The sequence below is a fragment of the Mirounga angustirostris genome, unplaced genomic scaffold, assembly GCF_029215605.1.
Source record: "Mirounga angustirostris isolate CCGP_5_RB_7025 unplaced genomic scaffold, mMirAng1.0.hap1 SCAF_2, whole genome shotgun sequence".
Lineage (NCBI taxonomy): Eukaryota > Metazoa > Chordata > Mammalia > Carnivora > Phocidae > Mirounga > Mirounga angustirostris.
Genome location: NW_026991710.1, coordinates 167,101,394 through 167,123,908, shown reverse-complemented (window position 1 = coordinate 167,123,908; position 22,515 = coordinate 167,101,394). Strand labels below are relative to the sequence as shown.

The 22,515-nt window shown below is 43.6% G+C and overlaps 3 protein-coding genes across 6 annotated transcripts in view; 2 read left to right on the top strand and 1 right to left on the bottom strand.

Annotated features, from left to right (window-relative positions):
• Positions 1 to 4,292, top strand: part of PLEKHA2 (pleckstrin homology domain containing A2) — a 59,730-nt gene extending 55,438 nt beyond the window's left edge. For all 4 annotated transcript variants that reach the window (XM_064585519.1, XM_045879878.3, XM_045879879.3 and 1 more), the window contains one exon: positions 445 to 4,292. In XM_064585519.1, coding sequence (XP_064441589.1) covers positions 445 to 807 — 363 coding nt within the window. In that variant the 3' untranslated portion in view covers positions 808 to 4,292. The remainder of the gene's footprint in view (positions 1 to 444) is intronic.
• A 396-nt stretch (positions 4,293 to 4,688) lies between these two features.
• Positions 4,689 to 15,217, top strand: HTRA4 (HtrA serine peptidase 4). Its single transcript, XM_045879884.1, is given in 11 exon segments — positions 4,689 to 4,801; positions 4,803 to 4,892; positions 4,894 to 4,988; positions 4,991 to 5,131; positions 5,562 to 5,661; positions 6,497 to 6,701; positions 8,279 to 8,473; positions 10,509 to 10,623; positions 11,028 to 11,082; positions 11,512 to 11,607; positions 14,797 to 15,217. Coding segments are annotated over 11 exon segments (1,626 nt in total).
• TM2D2 (TM2 domain containing 2) lies at positions 15,173 to 22,512 on the bottom strand. The gene is made up of 4 exons (XM_045879882.3): positions 22,170 to 22,512; positions 21,274 to 21,361; positions 18,891 to 19,006; positions 15,173 to 17,702 (listed from the first exon to the last, which is right to left on the bottom strand). Exons 1-4 carry the CDS (start codon positions 22,394 to 22,396, stop codon positions 17,489 to 17,491), a joined length of 645 nt encoding a protein of 214 aa, XP_045735838.1. The 5' UTR covers positions 22,397 to 22,512; the 3' UTR covers positions 15,173 to 17,488.
• Positions 22,513 to 22,515: the final 3 nt, after the last annotated feature.

Sequence of the window (22,515 nt, the reverse complement as noted above, 5' to 3'; positions counted from 1 at the left end):
TCATGACCTGAGCTGAAGGCAGACGCTTAACGACTGAGCCACCCAGGCGCCCTGAGTGGGCAGGTTTTATTTGGTGATGCAACCAAGCGCTCTGTCCCTGGAAGCAGCCGAAGCCTCAGGCTGTCTTGTTTGTTTTCTCTTTCTGCTGGTTTAGGTACAAAATTTTATTTTTTGTTTTTTTTTTTTTGGTTGTTGGAAAGAGGTGAGGTATAGGGTTGGGTAAAGAGACAGAGCTTGCGATGTGTTCTACACGTCTCCCTGTGTCGGCCGACCTTGACACATCTAGAGTGAATTCTGTTGGTCAGACTTGATTTCTGTAGACAAGTGCCTCTGGACCTATGAGGGGGTTATCATGGGTGGGTGTTCTTCCTAGGGCTTTGGGATAAACATTGTCAGGAAAGCCTTATTTTCCTTTGTTTTTTGTCTTCCCTTTTATTTTTGTAGGATATGTCCTTTTCTAGATCCATCTCTTTGACTCGCTCTGGAAGCTCCGGCCTCTCAGGGGGGCCCAACTCTGTCCTGTGTAGGGGGCGGCCACCTATGGAAGAGAAAAGAGCTCTCTGCAAAGCCCCCTCTGTGGCTTCCTCCTGGCAACCCTGGACCCCCGTCCCACAGGCCAGGGACAAGCTGCTTCCAGCTGAAGAGACTCCTGGGGACTCTTTGTTCATGTCCCGGCTTGGGGAGAGCAGTACTTCTGGGGTGTTGCCCAGCTCCCGGATAAGGCACAGGTCGGAGCCCCAGCACCCCAAGGAGAAACCATTTCTGTTCAGCCTTGATGATGAGAGCATACGGACTTCTGATGTGTGATAGGGCACAGTGCCCTGGGAGGGGGGAGGACTCAAGAAAAGGAGGCCATGACTCAGTTTCCCTACATTTTGGAGGACAGTCAGAGACCCTTTGGCACTCATAGTCCTGTGGATGCTATGTGGGAGGGGCCCATCCAGCTGGCCTGTTTTTTTTTTTTTTTTTTTAATATCAATACAGTATATTTAACTTGGAAAATCACTAGGTTGGACCTGTAGGCACGCTCAGTGGAGAACAGGTTGCCTCTACTTTGACTGTTCTAAGGTCTTCCTGGTGAGAGAAGGTTGGGAGTGCAATTTCATCCCTAACCAAGTTTTGTTTCCTTGTCCTAGTTGTAGTTTCTTCCTTTACTTTCCAGGCCAGGCACAGAATCTTGGGCCAGTCATCTGGTTTATCTAATTTGTATTTATTGGCTGAGGTCTGACTGTGAAGTAGGAAGGTCGTAACTAACCCAGCTGGCTTGCCTGGGATACATTTTGAGGGGAGGTGTTAAAATCTGGGGGCTGGCAGGTAGCTCTCAGAATGTCTATGAGGGTAGATCCTCTCAGGGGACTTCTGTAGGGGAAGAAATAGGGAATCTCGTGTAAGGTATGGGGTAAGATTCAGTCTCAGTGTATCAGCCAGTTTTGGGAATTATTCTGTTCTTGTCTATGACCCCAAATAATGTCCATGTGAGTGATAGACATGCCCACCCAGTTTCTGTGTCAGGCCCTGGGGATGGGTTTATCAGTGTGAAAGTTACGACTGTTGAGACTAGAACAGACATTTCAATTGCTATGGCATCATTTGGAAGTTCGGAGGGTTGATAAGTGTGGGATAGTTCCCTTGCCTGAGAGATCAGATCTCTATTTTAGGGTGTTAGAATTGCTTTAGAGCAGGTGCTGGGAAAAGACGGACATCCAGATAAACTTCATCCAGATAGACTTTTCTGATCCATGTTTTCCAGACAGAAGAAAAGGTCTGTTTTAGAACAGACAGATTTCTTGAATCCTTACTTCATAGCTTTTTAGTGGGCTGATATTAGTCTAATTTTAAGTGCTGTATATTATATTGCCTGGCAGATTTGCTTTCTTTCTATGTTGCCCTTTGAATGAAGCCTTTTGTCCTTGCATGATCAAACCTTGTGACCAGATAAGGTTCCATGTACTTAATAGTGAAGAGATACAAGGATAATCTTGAGAGGTATTTATATTTTTAATAAAATAGAAACTATGCAAAGTAACATTGATTTAGAGGCACTGGCATTGCTGACTAGAGATTTCCCAGGTAGAAGAGCATAGATTGCATTTCCCATCCAGATTTTTAGGTGTGCCTTCTTTCATCTGACAAGAAGATACTATTTCCAGTGTCCCTGGGAGAATTTGTCCAACTTATGTGGTGAACTGCTAACTTATCAGGGTGCCCTAAAGAGAGAGAAAAACTCATTTCTGTCTATGCCTTTTATCAGCTAGATCAGCTAATTACCTTTAAATTAGAAATCAATCACTAGAGGAAGATACCGAGAGATGCATTTTTACCTAAGTCAATCCCTTCCCCTTCCTTATGTCCAGATCTAATACAGAGGCAAAAACATGTCATCAGAAATTCTTAGGGGCTTGATGGAAATCTGTGTTCCTTCCAGGCAGTGTAACTCCCTTGAAGTCTATGTCATGTTGAGAACTTTTCTTGACCGCACTGCATTGGAGCTATTCTTCACTTAAATTGTTTGGCCTAGTGGTCCTGGTAGAAAAAAGACATCTAGTACTGGATTTCTCTCTCTCTCTCTCCTCTTTTTTGCAGACTCTTGTAGACGGTTGTCCTCAGAAATCTGTGGTTTGGGAGTTAGTTATTTATGAGTGACCGAGGTTACAGTTTCAAGTAGCCTGATAAGTAGTCATTTCAGATTCTTAAAGCTCCTTGTCTCTGATTTCATCTTCATATTTTCCTCAAGAAAATTCTTTGGCTAGGTCAAAGAAAATACACAATAAGTGATATTTGCACTCACAAAAATAAGTTAGGAAATTTTGAGATCCCTTTAAACATTCCCTAACTCATGAAAGCTGTCATCTTTTGGTGTTTAAGCTGTGAAAATGTACCCATGTCTCTTTTGTTAAATAAACTCTGCTACAATACTACTGTTGAATTAATTGGCCATTATAGTAAGCTGATATGTTTCTTATTTCAGTAGGGTCTATTTTAAGAATGTGTTAAATTAAACATACTTATAAATCTAGATTATATTATGATAGAAGGAAAACAAGGACTTTAGTTGGCAGATACTTGGGAATACCAAGTGAGAACATTGTTAATGTAGTTCCAGCACCAGATAAATAGAATTATCTTCAGTGAGGTCTGTAAGCATTCTCATTCCCAAACCTTATTTCAGAATTCCTTTTGTGTCCATATTTCTTACCTTCTGGCCAATTTCACATCAAAACTTTTTAATGTCACTACACATGTGAGCCAAAGATAGTGCATATATAGTCAAAGCATTTGGCTTTAAATGTCTATGGAACCAGATGGAAAAAATAGGGCAGGGATGCAGTATAGGTTAGTAGTTAAATGCATAGACTCTGGAATAAATCGGAGTTTAAAGAAAGGAACCAAAAAAGATACTGCATTTTCTTTGTGGAATAAAAACCTTCTTGAGTTGTGCTGTTTTCCTAAGCCTATTGAAGTGATCTTGATCCAGTTTGTGTAACAGTATTACGGGTGGTCTTCCCTATAATTGAACTATTTACCATCCACTATTCTTGAGAGCTTAAGGATTTGCTTACTCAAGGTCAGTTGGTGGCTGGTAAACATTGACTTTTTGCATCCTGTGAGACATCCTAAATCTACTAAGGTGTAGAGTAGACTCAGGTCAAAATATTGAAAGTTATACGTTTATTTCTGAGTAGAATGCTGAGCTCACTCATGAGAAAGAGCAGAGGTAAGGCCCAGCTTTGTAGTTCACTGGAAGCAAAAGGTTTTTTTTCCTTGCTGAATATAACTGTGCTCTCATATGGGCTTAAAGGACCTAAATAGATTCAGTAGTTGAGCAGTGGGATTTGATGTTTGTTTTCACTGTTGACCAGTAACAGCATTTTGGAAATTGAGTTTCCCAAGTGAGCTTTGTTTATAAACTTTGAACATGTCAAAAATGGATAGTTTAGTAAATCTTTTCTACCAACATCACTTTTCTTTTCTTACTCCTTTTTTTCTGTTATTGCCTGCAGCAGTCAGTTACAGTCACTCATGCTAAGTAGAATTTGAATAAAGCTAATGTTAGCAAAAATAGACTGTTTGACCTCTCCCCCCACTGCTTACTGAAGTGTGGCATGATTTTGTGTTTTGAACCAGTAGGTTTCAGCTGTGAAATGCACTCACCTGTAAGCACTGAGCTGAGTGCATGGAAACTGTTACGCTTCTCATTTTATGTGATCTCCTAATTGGTATGTAGCAAAAAAATAATTTTCTAAACCTGTTTTGTTGCTTGTTTTGTAATAAAACCATGTGAAATACTGAAATATGGTGTGTGTTTTCCTAATGCTGACCTTCTGCCCGTGGGTGGGTGATCTCTCGTCAGTTTGCCCCATTATTGGTTTTCTGGCCTTCCCGAGGTAGGGCCCTGCACAGGGCAGGGCTGGGGACCTCTCTTGGTTGCATGGGGCTGGCCCTGGCCCTGGGACGGGGACGGGAACGGGTGGTGGGGGATGCGTGTGTGTGTGTGTGTATGTGTGTGTAGAGGTCCGCCAGGCTCTGCCGTGCGTGTGCGTGTGTGTGTGTGTAGAGGTCTGTCAGGCTCTGCCCCTTAAAGCCCGGGGGTTGAGGGAGGCGGCACCCTAGCCGGGAAGAAGTGTTGCTCATTTTAGAGCAGTTGCCGGTCCAAAGTAAACCGGAGCGTGAAGAAGGAAGAGGGCAGGATGATTAGACCTCTGCGGCGGCCAGCTCTGCTGGGACAGCTCCTCCTGCTGTGGCTGCTGCTCCCGCCGCCTGTGCTCAGAGTCGAGGCTAGGAGGTCCAGGACCTTGCCGCCCTCCCGCGGCTTGTGAGCCCACGCGCTGCCCCCCGCTGCCCACCTGCTCGGCGGGGTCGACGCCGGTGCGCGATCGCTGCCGCTGCTGCCGCGGCGGCCGAGGGCGAGGCCTGCGGCTGGGCGCTGCAGTGCCGCGCGCGGCTCAGCGCCCCGCGCCTCGGCGGCGCCTGGGTCGGCACGTGCGGCTGCCGGCGGCGGGGGCGGCGGTGTGCGGCAGCGACGGGCGCACCCATCCCAGCCTGTGCGCGCTGCGCGCCGACAACCGCGCCGCGCGCCTCCGAGGCGCGCTCCCGGCCGTGCCGGTGCTGAAGGGCGGCTGCGCGGGTGGGGGTGAGCGCTGGGCCCGCGCGCTCGGGTGGCTCGCAACGTCCCCAAGCGGCGCGCCCGTGTCGCGCGGTGCGCCGCGGGCTCTTCCCGCCTTTGCCTCCGGATTCAACTCCTTGTTCCAGTTTTTTTTCCTTCTTAGGTGTCTCCTTACCAGTTCCCATGTGGTTTCTCCCCACTTGCCTCCCCGGGCCTGTTGAATGCCGTCTTCCTTTTTCTTCTCTCTCTCTCTTTTTTTCCCCACCCGGGATGACAGGTCTGGTTCCCTCAAGGCGTATCCTTGCGGGGTGGCAGTGAATACAGAGGGGAGACCGAAGAGAGGAAGGGGCGGGAAAGGAGAGAGGAGGAGAGAGCCCGGGAGATTTGGGATGTGACACCCGATCCGGCCAAGCAGCGGGGCGCCCACCGCCCCCAAGAGTGGTGCATTTCTTCACAGGGCCCAGAAGTGTAGGCCGGCTCCGGAGCGAGTACAACTTCATCGCGGAGGTGGTGGAGAAGGTAGCGCCATCTGTGGTTCACTTGCAGCTGTTCCGCAGGTAAAGGAGGCAGGAGGAGGCCGCCAGCTACCCCGCGGGACTGTTTCTGAGCGCCTGCCGGCTCCGGGCCCCCGCGCTACGGCTTTCCTTTCCAGGCATCGCTTAGGCTTAGCCGGAAAACCCGCTGTGAGGAAGTCGCAGCTCAAACAGGTTGAATAATCTGTTCGGGGTTGGTTTAGCCAAAGAGCGGAAGCGTAGGGATTGTGGCTTCCAAATTTGGGCTACTCCTCTGCACTTCGGGGTCTGGGGTTTCTCTCTCCCTCATCTCCCACGGACAAAATGGAAGGTCAGATGTAAGAGCTAGAAGGCATCCTGTTGGTGATCTTGCTCAGGCCCCTCGTTTGCCTGGAAGGAAATCCAATGTCACAATGCCAGTTAGTAGTGGAACCTAAGCTGGAACCAGACTTCTTTGACTCCCTCCCTCCTGGGTCCTCAAGAATGTGGCACTAGGTCCACGTTTGCGCGCAGTAGTAGGACTAGGTGAGTACTAGGACTAGTAGTAGGACTAGGTGCGCGCAGTAGTAGGACTAGTAGTAGGACTGAAGCAGAGGGTTGCTGCTCTGACCAGCTCTGAAGAAGGAGGGGAGGGGGTCGTCCCTGGAAAAGGAGAGTTGGGATCAGCTCTCAGTCGTGTTCCTAAGAGATGGCCAGGGTGCTGAACATTCAGAGTCCAGTTACACATTGAGAGAATGAAAACACAGACAGGGGATAGTAAGATGTCTGAGAAAACTGTGGTGGAGGTAAGTTTGATAAATTAGAGGTTCCATGTCCGCAGACTGTGATGGATACCCTGGTTTTCCTGCCCTCTGCTTATGCTGTTGTCTTGCTGGGACAGGTCACCTCTTAGCAACAAGGATATTCCTGCATCAAGTGGCTCTGGGTTCATAGTGTCTGAGGATGGGCTCATTGTTACCAATGTCAAAGTCCTCACCAACCAGCAGCGGATCCAGGTGGAGCTCCAGAGTGGCGTCCAGTATGAAGCCACTGTCAAGGACATTGACCATAAATTGGATCTTGCACTGATTAAGATCGAGCCAAATGTGAGTATGCAAGGGCCAAATCAGTCTGTACATCTGGGGATTTCCATCAATTTGCTGATATTTTCCTCTTCACCCCATTCTTGTTCCACATCCTTTCTACCTGGTATATGGTTTTCTCTAGTTTCCTTTTTTTCTGTTTTTCACTCTTTTATTTTCTTCTATGCCCGTCTGTATATCCCTAACAATTTCTATTAACTGTCTAGCCTCCTTCTTCAACAGATGCTGCTTCTGGGAAACTTACTTCTCTGCTTGCCTTAGAATACTAGGAATGATTGCAGTGGATTCAGAGCTGCCTGGGAATACTCTGAGGTCCTTGCTACACAAAGTCTAGTCTGCACATCAGCAGCATTGACATTATCTGAGAAAGAATTTTTTTTATTATTTTTTTATTCTTATGTTAATCCCCATACATTACATCATTAGTTTTAGATGAAGTGTTCCATGATTCATTGTTTGTGCATAACACCCAGTGCTCCATGCAGAATGTGCCCTCCTCAATACCCACCACCAGGCTAACCCATCCTCCCACCCCCCTCCCCTCTAGAACCCTCAGTTTGTTTTTCAGAGTCCATCGTCTCTCATGGTTCGTCTACCCCTCCGATTTCCCCCGCTTCATTCTTCCCCTCCCGCTACCTTCTTCTTCTTTTTTTTTCTTAACATATATTGCATTATTTGTTTCAGAGGTACAGATCTGAGATTCAACAGTCTTGCACAATTCACAGCGCTTACCAAAGCACATACCCTCCCCAGTGTCTATCACCCAGTCACCCCATCCCTCCCACCCCACCCCCCACTCCAGCAACCCTGTTTGTTTCCTGCAATTAAGAATTCCTCATATCAGTGAGATCATATGATACATGTCTTTCTCTGTTTGACTTATTTCTGAGAAAGAATTTTTTTAAAAATGCAGGATCTCAGATCCCACCCACGTCTGAGTCAGAATCTGCACTTTAATAAGATTCCTAGGTGATTTGTGTGCCCATTAAAATTTGAGAAGCACTGTTCTGGGCACTCTCCTTTCTGTTTGTGGTTTAATTCTGACTATAAAACTTTGAGCTGGGGTGTGCCCGGGTGGCTGTCTTTAGGCGTCTGCCTTTGGCTCAGGTCAGGATCTCAGGGTTGGGCTCCCTGCTCAGTGGGGAGTCTGCTTCTCTTTGCCCCTACCCCCTTTGTACTTGCTTGCTCTCTCTCACTCACTCAAGTAAATAAATAAAAAGTCTTAAAAAAAATAAAATTTTGAGCTGGTATAGTGCTAAGTAAGTTGCTAATGTCAGTGTATGTTCATCAGCAACTTCACTGGTCATTTAGTTATAGTAATTTCTACAAAGCAGTAATTTTAGGTTTTAGAGATAATCCTGATCATCTTACCAGGTGAGAGGTTGGTGGTTCCTGGAATTTGAGGAAGAAACATCAGGCACTTGTAGAACCTATATGAGTGGGTGGGGGGGTTCTTGGATTTTAAGTGCCCAAATGATAGAGACCAGGCCATATGTGTGTTGTACATAAATACTGGTTGATTCTATTCTTGATTTCTTCTTCACCTCTCTGTCCTTCCTATCCCTCCTGGCTGTGTGCAGACTGACCTTCCTGTATTGCTGCTGGGAAGGTCCTCTGACCTGCGGGCTGGAGAGTTCATGGTGGCCTTGGGCAACCCGTTTTCTCTGCAGAACACAGCAACTGCAGGGATTGTCAGCACTACACAGCGAGGGGGCAGAGAGCTGGGGCTGAAGAATTCAGACATGGACTGTATCCAGACAGATGCCATAATTAATGTAAGTCACTTGGGAGGGCTCTCCTCAGCCCATAAGGTACTGGCAGGACAGTGAGAAGAACATGTCAGAAGGTACTCTTTTCCTTTTGGCCTGTTGGGGCTGTCCAGAGTTCAGTTAGACCCTCACTGGAGGGATGGAATGCCATGTTGTTCAGCCTGTTTGATGTGATCGTCGGCATCCGTGACATTGGGCAGTCTCTTTGGGTCGTTCATAGAGGTCACCCCTGCTGTAGAAGGCAGTGGTCCTTTGGCTCTTGTCTTTTACCTGCACTGACTTCAGTGTTGGTGATGACAGGGGCACGGCTTTGCCATGCTCACCAGAGCAGGCTGCTTTTCGGTAAACCTCTTTAGGAACTACGTATAAATGACAAGGAGAAAAGCACTGACGACTTTTTCAAATCCTGTCTTCAGCACGGCAACTCTGGGGGCCCTCTGGTGAACTTGGTAAATGGCCACTTGCCTTGCTGTTTCATGTCTCGTCCCAACTTTCCAAGAATGATGGTGCAGAGTAGGATGTCACAATTGTGTAGAGATTTGTGGTAGGATGCTTTTCTATTATTGCATCTTAAGTAAATGGTTAGCAAAGATTTAAGATCTGTGCTGGATTTATCATCATTTATCATATGGCATGTGAGCTCATTCAGCTAAGGGTGCCAGGGTTTACTTCCTCTTACTGACATCTCTTCACCATGCTTTCTGTTTTCATTGTGTAGTTAACAAAAGCCCGGGGCACTAAACTAAAATATATGTCAGCTGACCACTGTGCTATGTAATGTCTATCCTTAAAGACCGCCTGCTGCTGCATGTGAAGAACTGTCCCTCATCCCAAAATGCTAACTACATGACGTGTCTGTTCGGGTTTTTAGTCCTGATAGAGAAAAGCCACAGTGAGAATCCATTACTCTATCATGTATTTAAGTCTTAGATGTTATTCAGCGTCTCTAGTGGAAATGCGAGTTTCTAGTTGCTCAAATACCTGTGAAAACATAAAGTGCAGTGCTGTTTGACACACAGTCTGTGATCATGCTGAGTCCCTTTGAGCTGACTATTTTTGGTTCTTTACACATTACACTTGCTTTTTGGAGGATGAGCTAACGGTATGTGAAATTACTGAGCACTCTTTTACTCATAGTAATGTTACTTATGTAATTTTCTTGTGCCTGCTTTCTCTAGTAGACAATGAGTTTACTAGGGGTGCCTGAGTGGCTCAGTCGGTTAAGCATCTGCCTTCAGCTCAGGTCATGATCCCAGGGTCCTGGGATTGAACCCGGAGTCGGGCTCCCTGCTCGATGGGGAGTCTGCTTCTCCCTCTCCGTGTATGTGCTCATGCTCTCTCTCTCTAGCTCTCACTCTCTCTCAAATAAATAAAATCTTAAAAAAAAAAAAAAAGTGAGTTTACTAGAGCAGGGGTGACGTGCACATTGTCAGGCCACACTCCAGACCTACTGAGTTATGATATGTAATTTAATATGATCAGAAGTCTCTTTTTTACCCTTCCCATTACCCAACAGAGGCTGAGGGGTGATGAAGTGCACGAAGAGGAAAGTGTTTCCCACTTCATAGCTTTGGCTTTGTAGAGCTTTGTTCTCTGAGGTTAATTAGCTAATTCTGAAGAGTTTCATTAAAGTGTTGCTGAAAATCCAACAGCTTTTTGCCTTTTCCATGTTTATTTTTAGTTTCATTTGAGAAGAAAAGGCAAGTACTCATTGTCCTCTTAACCTGTGTCAAAATACAAACTGTGGTTCACTTTTAAAATCATTTGATGAAGGACAAAATAAACTCAAGATTAAAAAAAATTGTCCTCAGCAGGGATCTGCACATGGGTAGGGTCCCCCCCGCCCCCGCCGCCCGGCTTACCTCCCACACTGTGTGTCCTATAAGGCAACGTCCACTGCTCCCTGTGGAAGTTCCCTTTCCTCTAGCCCCTCTGTGTTCTGACCCCAGTGACCAGCTTCATTTCCTCCTCTGCTGGCACTGGTTTTGCACTGGTCAGTTTGCATGACTTGGTGACTGAATGATGTCTCCTCCCTTGCCAGGATGGTGACGTGATTGGCATAAATACATTGAAGGTGACCGCGGGAATCTCCTTCGCAATTCCCTCAGATCGAATTCAACAGTTCTTGGCAGAATTCCATGAGTGCCAGTTGAAAGGTAAGGGGAGTTAGGACTTTTTCTTCCCTCCTTGTGTTTTTCAGGAGCCCTCCATCTGTTCTGGAGACCGCCCTTAGGATTCTGTAGAATACTGTCACTGGTACCCAGCTCTTATCATGGTGGTTTGGGTGGCAATATGGGGGAACTAGGCACAAAGCCTAGTTGTGTTGTACCCAGAAGTACATGTTATGGCAGAAAGGAAACACATGGGCTGGAGATGGGAGGTGGATGGGAGGAGTGTCCATGCTAGTGACAAAAGGTTCTCTGAAGCACATTTTCAGGCTGACAGCCTGAAAGGGCAGTTATAATAATAGTAAGGATGTTCCATGACTTGCTGTTTTTAGAAGCTCTGCCAAAGGAAAGAAGTTTTGTTGTTAGTAACACCCTATAACTTTCCTTTCCAGGAAAGGCTCTTTCACAGAAGTATCTCGGTCTGCGAATGCTGCCTCTCACTATGAAGTAAGCATGGGTTTCAGTATGTCTGTGTTGTTTTTCAGAAGCAAAAGGCATAGCTGGACAGTCTTAACAGGGAATCTAAAGCATGTGGACTACAGCTGGCTACTCTTGTGAGTGTAGGGCCCCACTCTCACAGGGTAGGTATCTGTCTCTGCCTGCACCAATATTTGCGGTACATTTTAGTAGCTTCTTTCATTGTGGCTACATAGACCTTATATGTCCAGTGGTTCGGGGCTTTGGTAGAGAACTGCCGCCCCCCCCCTCCCCCAGGGAAGAATAACTGTGACTGGCTTGCTGGAATCTTCACTGGCCCCCCGGAGCCTTGAGTAGAACACATAAGAGTACCTGTTGACTTGGAGGCTTTGACCAGGGCTCAGGTGATGAATTCATTGTTTCTTAACCTTCTGGGAAAACTCTTCTCACTTGTCTTAGCCTTCTTCAAGAGATGAAAAGGCAAGATCCAGATTTCCCTGATGTGAGTTCTGGGGTCTTTGTGTATGAGGTGATTCAAGGAACAGCTGCTGAAAGGTAAGAGTTCAGGCCTTGGCCCAGCTAGCATGCCATGGTAAATGTGTGTCGGATCGAGATGTGCACCGTTTAGTACGGTGGCCCTACCCACGCATGGCTGTTGAACACGGAGATGTGGCTGGTGTGACTGAGGAACAGAATCTTATTTAATTTGAGTTTATTTAAGTAAAAAAAAAAAAAACAAAAAAACAGAGGCACTCAATATAAAAGATTTTTCCATGAAACATACCCTTTGTTTTGGAAGGACGGCCTTTAACTTTAATCACTGCATTGTGTAAGATGTTGTATAGTAGCACAATAGGTGTGGGTTGTTTCTAGTGGATTTCAAAGACTTATATGAAACAGTCTAAAATACCCATTAATAATTTTAAAAATTACATATTAAAATGATAATACACATACTGACTTAAATAGCTATATTATTAAAATGAGCATCTATTTTTAAAAAGATTTCTAAAAATTAAGAAAGTTTTTAAAAATGTGGCTACAGGAAATTTAAAATTATGTATGTGGCCTGCCTTACATTTCTATTGGACAGTGCTGATTTGGACTTGTGTGCTTGTGTTGGAAGGACTATTTTTGGGAAGGGAATGGTTTTTTTGTAGCTCAAGAATTCATGATGAGTTAATAGCATAAGTTTAAATTAATTTTGCTAGGAATTCCCGAATGTACTTTCGATACCTTAGTTATTAAGAATAGGAAGAATTCAGAGGGCTAAAAGTTTAAGAACATATTTTAGGTACTTTAGGACACTTTTTTCTTTGAACTCTGGAAGATCATACCAGAGGCCAGCACTGAATGAGTGAATGTTAATAAAGCAAATGCTAGAACAGCTCATCAAAGAAGTGCTCCGGCTGATTTTACTCTTGTTTTTAAACATTTATACTAACTACTGAGGGAAGAGGTGGTGGGTCCCTCTCTTATACTTCTTCAGTATACCTCTCACTACTTTTGTTTCTCAAAGCTCAATTATCTTTTTATATTATGGCAACTCTTTTAGTAGGGGGAAGAAACCATGAGGTACTAACTGTTAATGGCTAAATGTTAGGTCTCATGTTACTAAATTTGGCTTGTCACAGGCTTTTCTAGACTTTCTTGCTTCCTGTCCTCCCCCCACCTCTTTATTTTTATCTTTTGGTTCAAGGCCAAAGCTATTTCTTTCAGTTCTCCTAGTCCTTGCTACTCAAAATATGGCCTGTAGACCAGCAGCACTGGCATCACCTGGGGCTTTTTTAGAAATGCAGAATGAAGGGCGCTTGGGAGGTTCAGTTGGTTGAGCCTCGGACTCTTGATTTAGGCTCAGGTCATGGTCTCAGGGTTGTAAGATCCAGCCCTGAGTCGGGGTACACGCTCAGTACGGAGTCTGCTTCTTTCTCTCTCTCCCTCAGCCCCTCCCCCAACTCGCATGCTCTCTCTCAAATAAATAAATCTTAAAAAAAAAAAAAAAAAAGAAAAAAATGCAGAATGACAGGCCCCACCACTGAATCAGGATCTGCATTTTAAACAAGACCTCCTGGTGATTTGGATGAACATTAAAGTGTGGGACTACTGCTTGCCTGAAGTCACTGATAAACCAGAAATCTATTATTTCTGGCTTTATACACTTAAATCTAATAATAATAATAATTACAGTAATAACAGCTGGCACTTATTAATCACTTACTGTATGTCCGGCATCACTTTAAGTATTTTACATACGTTTTTGAGCCCCCAAAGTCTTATGATACAGGCATTATTTTACAGAAACAGCAGCTGTAGTACAGAGAGGTAATTAACTTGAGAGGTACATTTAAGTAGAATGCAGGGATGTGGAATCTGGCTTAGTTCGTGGATTATCCTGTTTTGTAGCTGCTCTCGTTTCTAAGAGGCAGAGTGAGTAGCAGGAAGATGGGTTTTCACGATTGAAAGACCCAGAATCAAATCCTACTTTAGTCCCTTCCAAGCTGTGGGACATGGGATACGTTATTTATCCTAGCTGAGCCTCACTCCCTCATTTTGGTGCATAGTTTACATTCAGTAATAACTGGCAGGTTTCTTTCTCTTCTTCTACTCACAGAACTACAATGGATTAAGTTTCTTCTTTGTGCACAGTCCCAGTCATCCTCCTGAGATGTCCTTGTTCTAAAGGTGTTCCATGCTTTTAGCTTTGCCCTCAAACTTCTCTTCACATCCTCTTGCTTTAAATTTCTATTTTTTAAAAAAATTAATTCCACATATCTTGGTAATCCTCTTGCATCCTTCCTTTGGCTTCCCATTTCTTTACAATGGTGTCTCCTGGAGTCATTTAATTTTGATGTCCCTCTTCCAGCCCATTATTGACTTTAAGAGAAGTCATCAGCATGGCTATATATTTATTGGAGTGTTTCATATTTGGAGGTGTTTTTTGTTTCTAGAATATATATTCTATGTGAAGCAAATATATTGGAGACAGAATATAATCACAACTTTGGGGAAAAGGAGCCTAGAACCAGAGCCTTAAATATTTAGACTTGAAAGCGTGACTGGTTTTTGACTTACTGGAAGTAGGGCTATCAGGCTGTGGGTGGAGATGGGGCAAGTAAGTGGGCTGTCAAAACCAAACTGATCAGAGTACAACTGTATGGGGAAAAAATATATTGCTTGTGTTCTTCTTTATCTTTGCTGGTAAGACCAGGAATGTGCTTGAGGTTTACAGAAGTCAGAGATTGATAACAACCCAAAGCTAAATTGCCTATTCCAAACCAAATCCAATATATGAGAGGAGTAAACTTTTTATATGATTCTGTTAGAAGACTGATTTTATAAAGGTAAATAGGATTGTTGTCCCCAGGTGATTTCCCGGCATATCTTATAAGAGCCCGCATACCTGAAAGGATTGATGCTATTTCTGGTTTCCTGGTTTGTATGTTGATTGACAGCAAAATAGGGGCTCCTGGGTGGCTCAGTTGGTTAAGCATCTGCCTTTGGCTCAGGTCATGATCCCCGGGTCCTGGGATCGAGTCCCATGTCGGGCTCCCTGCTCAGTGTGGGGGGTCTGCTTCTCCCTTTGTCCCTCCCCTGCTTGTGCTCTCTCTCTCTCTCAAATAAATAAATAAATAAAATCTTTAAAAAAATGACAGCAAAATAGCGCCATAAAAGACCGACATTAAATTTTAAATGGGGACAAGTAAAACTTATAGTTCCATGGTCCCTTTTTCCCCCCTCTCCCAGCTCTGGGTTGAGAGACCACGATGTAATTGTCAGCATAAATGGGCAACCTGTTACCACCACAACCGATGTTATTGAAGCTGTTAAGGACAATGATTCCCTTTCCATCATGGTTCGTCGAGGAAGTCAGACTTTGATCCTGACAGTCACATCTGAAATAATTAAGTATCCAGCTTTAAAGAGAAATCATCTAACAAAACCAAAGCTATATTACCTGGTTTGTACTGAAGATGTGCCAAAGTTAGCAAATTTTAGGGTCTCTTTCCTAAGAAAAATGAATGCTTTAAAACAGATACACACACACACACACTTAGATTGGGGTACTCTACTATTGCTAAGAAGCCTTACTAAAGCAAGTGAAGGACATGGTGCCAGGAAGTCTGGGAAGCTGATAGCATTTTATTTCAACACAGGAAACAACTGAAAAACAAGCACAGTTTCTAATTTAACCTTGACAGAAGGACACTTGTGGATTTTAAAAGTTCTCTATAGCCACAAACTGGATGTAACATAAACGTGTGTATACACACACACACACACAGACACACACACGAATAAACCTACCAAATATGAAGAAACAACCTGAATCCAAAGTGCAAAGGAAATCCAATTTTTCATAACACTGCCTTTCTCAATCAGTTTTTGAGGCTGTACCACATTTGGCCAGGGTTTGTAGATATGGAGGATGAGCACGGTTTGTAAGTCAAATTCAAACTGACAACTGCAGATTGTCACAGAGAAATACTAGATTCTCATGATCACCCTGGCAGTGGTCTCCAAAAGCTTTCTGACTGGGAGAAGGTTTCTTTTATAGGACAGATCCTTCAATAACTTATAGACTTTGACCTTCTTACCCACGCTCGTCCTCCTGGCAACATTAGTGATTTGAGTCTGAAAGCTGCCAAAGTGTTGGTGTTTTTAAAGAAAATAGCTTTTGATGGGGTTTGTGAATATCCTGAGGAGATTTTTTTTGACAAGTATTAAGATGAGGCAGGATTTGTGGCTTAGAGTAGTATCTTATTTTCTTCGCTAAGATTTTAATTTGTTTTCCAGATTTTTCTTACAAGTTAGGATTTTTTTTTTTTTTAAATATGGCATCTCCTTAAATTCTATGCAAAATTTTGTTTATGTGCATTTTTTCCTGGGGAGGGGGTCCGGTTTCTTTACGACCTCCAACAATTTAAAAAATACTATATACTTATAGTACAGACATTATGAATAAGAATCTACCAATTATTACTGTTACAAACAAGGTTAAGTTCAATGTGGTACAGAATTTTCAAGACAGAATAATTTGTTTTAATTTTTACACATTCACCATTTAATAATATAAGAACAGTAATTGTAATAATCAGGGATAATAAAGCTGAAACTTTTAGAAAAGAGGCTTCATAATGATAGAGCATATCCAGTATCAATTTAACTGTGATTCTTGGTTCTTTAAGTCAACTATTAGGAGAGTAACATTTGAGTAGTTCTTCCTTGATTGTTTCTAGGATTTATCCCAAATATCGGGCTCTTAGTTCGACTTGTCTGAAAAGTCCTCCTTTTACTTCATATTTAAAAGTTCTTTTCAACTTAAATTGCAAAGGATGGGAACTAGTTTCTCCGAACTTATAATTCAGAACATTTCCTTTTATTCCCAGTGATTTGGGAATGCAAAAGCTTGGCTGTCTCTTTTTCCCGACAATGGACTCTGGTAGTCCACAGCGAGAGCTTCTGGTACCATGTTTATTTTGAACGAATGTGTTCTTTTTGCCCCCATAAATCACATCCTGACTCCACCCAATACTCAGTAATTCTGTCCTTTAAGTAAGAATCTATTTTGCTTTTTTTTTCCCCCCAAAGGTACGAGGCTTTACAACTTACCTAACATAATTGTGAATAGTTTTATAGTTAGTTGTAGATCTTTTTTACCAGCCCTACAACATAGGCTCTCTGAACTCGTAAATAATTAATTTTTAGATAGGATAGCCAAGAGGATAGCTTAACCCAGACAGACCTGATTATTGTTGGGCTTTCAAAATATAATTGAAATGAAGAAATTATTGTACTGCATATACTGCCTCTGGAGCATAATAATGACGTAACAATAGGGTTTATTAGTAGAGTGGTTCATTTCAAATGCCTAGCTTTTAGCAAAACATACAGAATTTTGAGTCTCACTCTACTTATTGAAAATACCAAACAGCATTCCAGGTTGGCAAAATTTATTCCACAATTTAAATTCAGAAAGTTAGAATTTCAGTGTGTATTAAAATCCATGGCCATTTTACTTCTGCTGAAGATTTTCATTGGTTTAGCTTCAGATCTCCTCTGCATGAAGATTCAGGGTCACAAAAGGCACAAGGCTAAAAATATTCACTTTGCTCATCTTGTTGGGTCCACTTGCTCCAAAGTATTGAAGATACAGCAATGTACAGAAATACAGCATGGAAACCCCTCTGCAACTTATTAGTCACTAGCCTTTATATTTTGTATGGAGGAAAGGTACACACTTGATTCCCAAACACTGTTTGCTTGTCATTTCTAGTCTGCAAGGTAAAATTTGGGTTGAAAACCCAGAGTCCAAAGAAACCTTCCTAACCAAACCGATTCCCTCCAGGGAGGGAAAGTAATAATCAGGTCTGCTATCAAGGAAGAGTTTTGAGCCTGTAGGAAGACATGCCTCTCTGGGCCATGACAACAGCTCTTTTTAGTAAACAGTGCACCAATTGCTGCCATCACTTGGCATCAGCCCTCCAGTAATAAGCAAAATAAGGTCAACAAACCACCAAATCCCAAGTCCTCCAAGTGTCAACAGCTTTCCTACTGCTGTGCCAGTGTGTCCCAGACAGAAACGGTCCACTCCGAAACATCCCAGGAAGAAGGAATAGAGCAAAGTGGTTATGAAGTAGTGTCCCGTGTATCTAGACAGAAGGAATGAAAAGGAAGATGTTTACCCCATGAAAATTAAAACACTTAGTGACTAATGAATTTAACATAAGTGAAAAGATGGTGCGGTAGTCCTTCTGTGGCCTCTTATCCTCCCCAAAAAGAAAATCTCGAGTTGGCCTGGGCTCTCAAAAGAGTACTACCTAGGACATAAAGAAAGGAACAAATACTGAGTTGGATTGGACAAGAAATAATCAAGCACATATGCTCTGTAGGCATCCTGGGAGGAGTAGGGTCTGGGCCCACATCCCTCTCCGACTCAGACTCCTTTCCTGAGGCCGCACTTCTGAATGCAGTTCTCTAAGGAAATGTCGTCATCTTTCCTCAGATGAACACCGATCTCCATATACCCTTCTGTTGTTTTGTGGCAACTAAAAATGAGGTTTCTTCAATAAGGACTTAGGTCTTACATACTGCGATTAACACTCCATTGCACCTGCCCCAATACCGTCACTAAACACCACAGACTCTCCATTAGCAACTGATATAAATACATTCTGTGCCTTCCCGCAAAATTTACAGAAATGACCCTAATTCTTTAAGATAAACTTATTTTCCAGGAGAGAGCGCCACACTTTTCATAACAAAACCTTTATTCCTCTGGGACGCCTGCGTGGGTCAGTCGGTTAAGTGTCTGCCTTCCGCTCAGGTCTTGATCCCAGGGTCCTGGGATCGAGTCCTGCATCGGGCTCCCTGCTCAGTGGGAAGCCTGCTTCTCCCTCTTCAGCTGCTCCCCCTGCTTGTGCTCTCTCTCTCTCTCTGACAAATAAATAAATAAAATCTTAAAAAAAAATAAACTAAAACCTTTATTCCCCAAATACTAAGGCTATTTTTACAGGATTTAGGTCTATCCTAGGAATTTTGGAGCTAGATCAACTGGTCCAACTCCTTTATTTTGTAGGTGAGGGACAGAGTCTCTGGGCTTCCACAGGCACTTAGCTAGTTGATGAAAGAGACATTTAGAACTAATGGCCTCTAGGATCTTAAGTCCAGTGTCCTTTCTGTTTATAACCACATCGCCCCTGTCCAGGGATTATGCACAATAGTAATCATGTTGCCCCTTTAACACTTAAGATAAAAGAAAAAGTCACATCACGAGATGACAAGGAAAATAGCTCTACCTCTATCCAAGTACCAACTACCCCAGTCAAAGTAACACTTACTTTATGCAAGGTTTATTCTCCCGTAGGAAGGTCCTAGGACTGGCACACTCAATGCCATCGAGGGCCCGGCACTGGACAGAAGTGTGTTCCACGTCACTGTAGGCCTGCCCACCAAACTGTGGTGTAACAACCAAAACAAAACAACCCAAACTCACCAAAGCAAGTTACACAAAATAGATCTTTATATTCATTAATAAGAGGTGACTCAGGACAATAATTATACTAACAAAGTTGGGGTAAAGCTGTGTTCAAGAGCAAGGAATTCAGTGATTCAAGTGATTTTAAATTGTTCCACCCTAATTGTATGTTGTTTTAAATAAACTTTTTCTTCTTCTTTGTGACTAGCTTCTTTAATATAGTGAAAAAATTTATAATCAGTTTCATTAAATGCCACTTAGAATAGATGGACACAATGTTTTAATTATCCTATGTTTACAGGAAAGAGCACATTATTGAGCATTTGGGAATGGGTATTTAAAACGTGAATGTGTATTAGAGGGCTGTTTTATATATAATACAAATGAATATAATTAGGAAAAGACCTCAGAATATCATCTGACTCAGAACTTTTCTTAGTTTGTGAATGTGTGATTATCATATAGCTATAGTACATTCCTGTATAAGTTTAAATTTCAGCAAAAAATTTCAGAACGGGCGCCTGGGTGGCTCAGTCGTTAAGTGTCTGCCTTCGGCTCAGGCCCTGATCCCAGGGTCCTGGGATTGAGCCCCGCATCGGGCTCCCTGCTCGGCGGGAAGCCTGCTTCTCCCTCTCCTACTCCCCCTGCTTGCGTTCCCTCTCTCTCTGTGTCTTTCTCTGTCAAATAAATAAATAAAATATTAAAAAAAAAATTTGAGAACAGGACTTCTTACCATTTATGTAACTGAATTCTAGCAGAGAAAGCACAACTGTACATTCTCCACTGGCACCTGATTAAGTACTTCACTATTATTTTCATTGGTGCATTCCTCAAAGGAAAGGGAGTTGGAAATCATACCTCCCCTGGGATTCAGGTGTCTGAGTATGGGTCGTCTAGGACTTCTGGGGAAAGTGGCAGTTTGAGTGGCCTGACAGGATCAACTCAGTTTTTAATTATAATGGGCAAAAGTAGGGGCACCTGGGTGGCTCATTTGGTTGAGCATCTGTCTCTTGATTTCGGCTCAGGTCATGGTCTCGGGGTCATGGGATCAAGCCCTGCATCCATGCTCCACGCTCAGCAGGGAGTTTGCTTGAAATTCTCTCCCTCTGCCCCCCTCACCCCCTTGCTCTCTCTCTCTCTCAAATGAATAAATAAATCTTTAAAAAAAAATAAAATGGGCAAAAGTAAGTGATCTCTATACAACGCTAACTCAAACCTTCAAAAGCTTCTTTGGTAATTATCAACAGAACAAAATCTCATTATTGAAAATATTCCTTTTTTTTTTTAATAAAGATTTTATTTATTTGACAGAGAGAGACACAGCGAGAGAGGGAACACAAGCAGGGGGAGGGGGAGAGGGAGAAGCAGGTTTCCCGCCGAGCAGGGAGCCTGACGCGGGGCTTGATCCCAGGACCCTGGGATCATGACCTAAGCTGAAGGCAGACGCTTAATGACTGAGCCACCCAGGCGCCCCGAAAATATTTCTTTACACATGACTGCAGTAAGAGTTGCCTTTTTGGTCTTACTACTTTCAGGTTTATTCCTCTGTCTCTGATTTAGTACAAACCATGTTTTCCCATAACTCTCTTACACCTGATTGAATCTTGAATTGCATTATGCAGAATGAGGAGGAGGTACATGAACTTCACTGGTTTTGGGAAGACTAACTAGCATGTTATTATGGAACTGAATGGTTTTTTTCCATTCCAAGAGGCCATTGTTACCAAAGGCTTCTCCTTGAATACTATAACCTCCTACAAAGGCAGATACTGATAGACCTCATCTATTTCCTAAGGACATGGTGGAAACTGCTTGCCTTGTGAAAAGAAAGATCATTGGCAAAAGGAGCTTTGTCCCAGATGCATGTGTAACAAAGATACAGCTCAATCCAATAGTGGTTTTAGAAAGTGCATAAACCTTCCTTTTATTCTTTTAGGAAAGTGCACACTTGAAGAATAATGAGGAGGTGACATAATAGCTTTAAATCAGTCAATCTCAGCCCAAAGAACCAAAGACAGGTTGGCCTGTGCACCTGGGTAGTTTGGGACAGACATTGCTTCTTCCTAAGGAAACGAAATGTCTTGTTCAGTCACTGATGCTGGCCATGCTGGAAATTTCCAGTAAGTCATTCTAATGAAGTCTACAAATAGGTAACTTCATACCCCTTATACTTTTTTTGTAACAGCATTTAGTCAGTACTATTTCTCTATGGAAGAGTTTGCTTATAAAGCAAAATAAAAACCCACCTTGAGACAACCATAACCGAGTTCCTGGGATGCAGTTGCATTTCCAACATGATCCACTGGGTCGTCACATTCTATAAATTCATCAGGTCTGTAAATCACCAGTAAGATCATGACCATCATTCTCATATAGTTTTTGCAAATGGCTGTTTACGTGTATATTATAAAAACAGGCAAGAGATTTCTTCAAGTTTCTTAGGGTTTAATTCTGACTGATCCCCAAGGCAAGAGATGCTATCAGTTAGACTGAAGAACAGCGGGTCAAATAGCCATCCAAATGATCCTTTTATTGGGAAGGGGAGTGCTTCTGGTTCTATTTCTACATGGATTCTACTTCTCCCATGGCTTTCTCCCTTTCCTAGGCAAAGAGCCACAAGGCTATGGGAGCAAAATTGAAGCTAAAGGATTCCCAGTTCTCTTTGCATTTCCCAAACACCTTTTCTTATTGACTAAAAACAGATGTTAAAAATGCAGAACCGTTGGTTCTGCAAGGGTTAGGATACTGCTTTTTAAAAGAAAGTGCCTTGTAGGCAAGAACAAGTAGTTTACTCTATTTGTGCCTCATAACTAGCACCTACGATGGATTCTCCTTCGTTAAAGGAAGCACGATAGAGAAGGCACAACCTCGTACCCTTCTTCCGGAGACTGTATGATGTCACTCCGCCCTAGTTCTCCTCTTTTGGGCTCCCAAAGGATCTACCACCGACACACAAGGTTTTCCCCTGCATGGGTGAGAGGAGTGAGAAACCTGTCATGAAATTTACCTCCCGCGTGTTGACTATCAGGTCCTCAGGTGGAGAGGGTCTGAAAAAAAAAAAGCAGCCTCCCTTCCCCCCATCCCAACACCCATATATCCCTGGCCCCATCTCCAACTCCGCCTCGACGACTGGATAGCTTACAGGTAAGAGCAAAGGATGACTGGAGAGTGGGGGTCGCCATATTCCCAGCTCGGAGCGCCGGCGGAGCCCTCTGGGTGGGCGGCGCCAGCGGATGTGAGCTCGGGTTCGGCGGTAGCGTTGTGCGAATGGCTCCGAGAGACACAGTGCAGCAGAAGTAGATTCCCCAGCAGCAAAGCCGCCTGGCCGCACAGAAGTAGGTAACTCACCGGGCAACCACCTAGCACCATCTTCCCGGGCCCAGTGGCTGAGACCCAACCTCAACCACAAAGCCGGGCCGGCACATCCAACCCAAGCAAGCCCTGCCTGGTCAGGCCTCTCCGCCGAGCCTCACTCCTCGCCACCAAGC

Coding starts and splice junctions, on each gene's coding strand:
- TM2D2 (XM_045879882.3), bottom strand. CDS start 22,396: ATGGTGCTAGGTGGTTGCCCGGTGAGTTACCTACTTCTGTGCGGCCAG. Junction 19,007..21,273: donor TCGGTTATGGTTGTCTCAAG/GTGGGTTTTTAT, acceptor GTTACACCACAG/TTTGGTGGGCAGGCCTACAG. Junction 17,703..18,890: donor GAGAATAAACCTTGCATAAA/GTAAGTGTTACT, acceptor CCTTCTGTCTAG/ATACACGGGACACTACTTCA.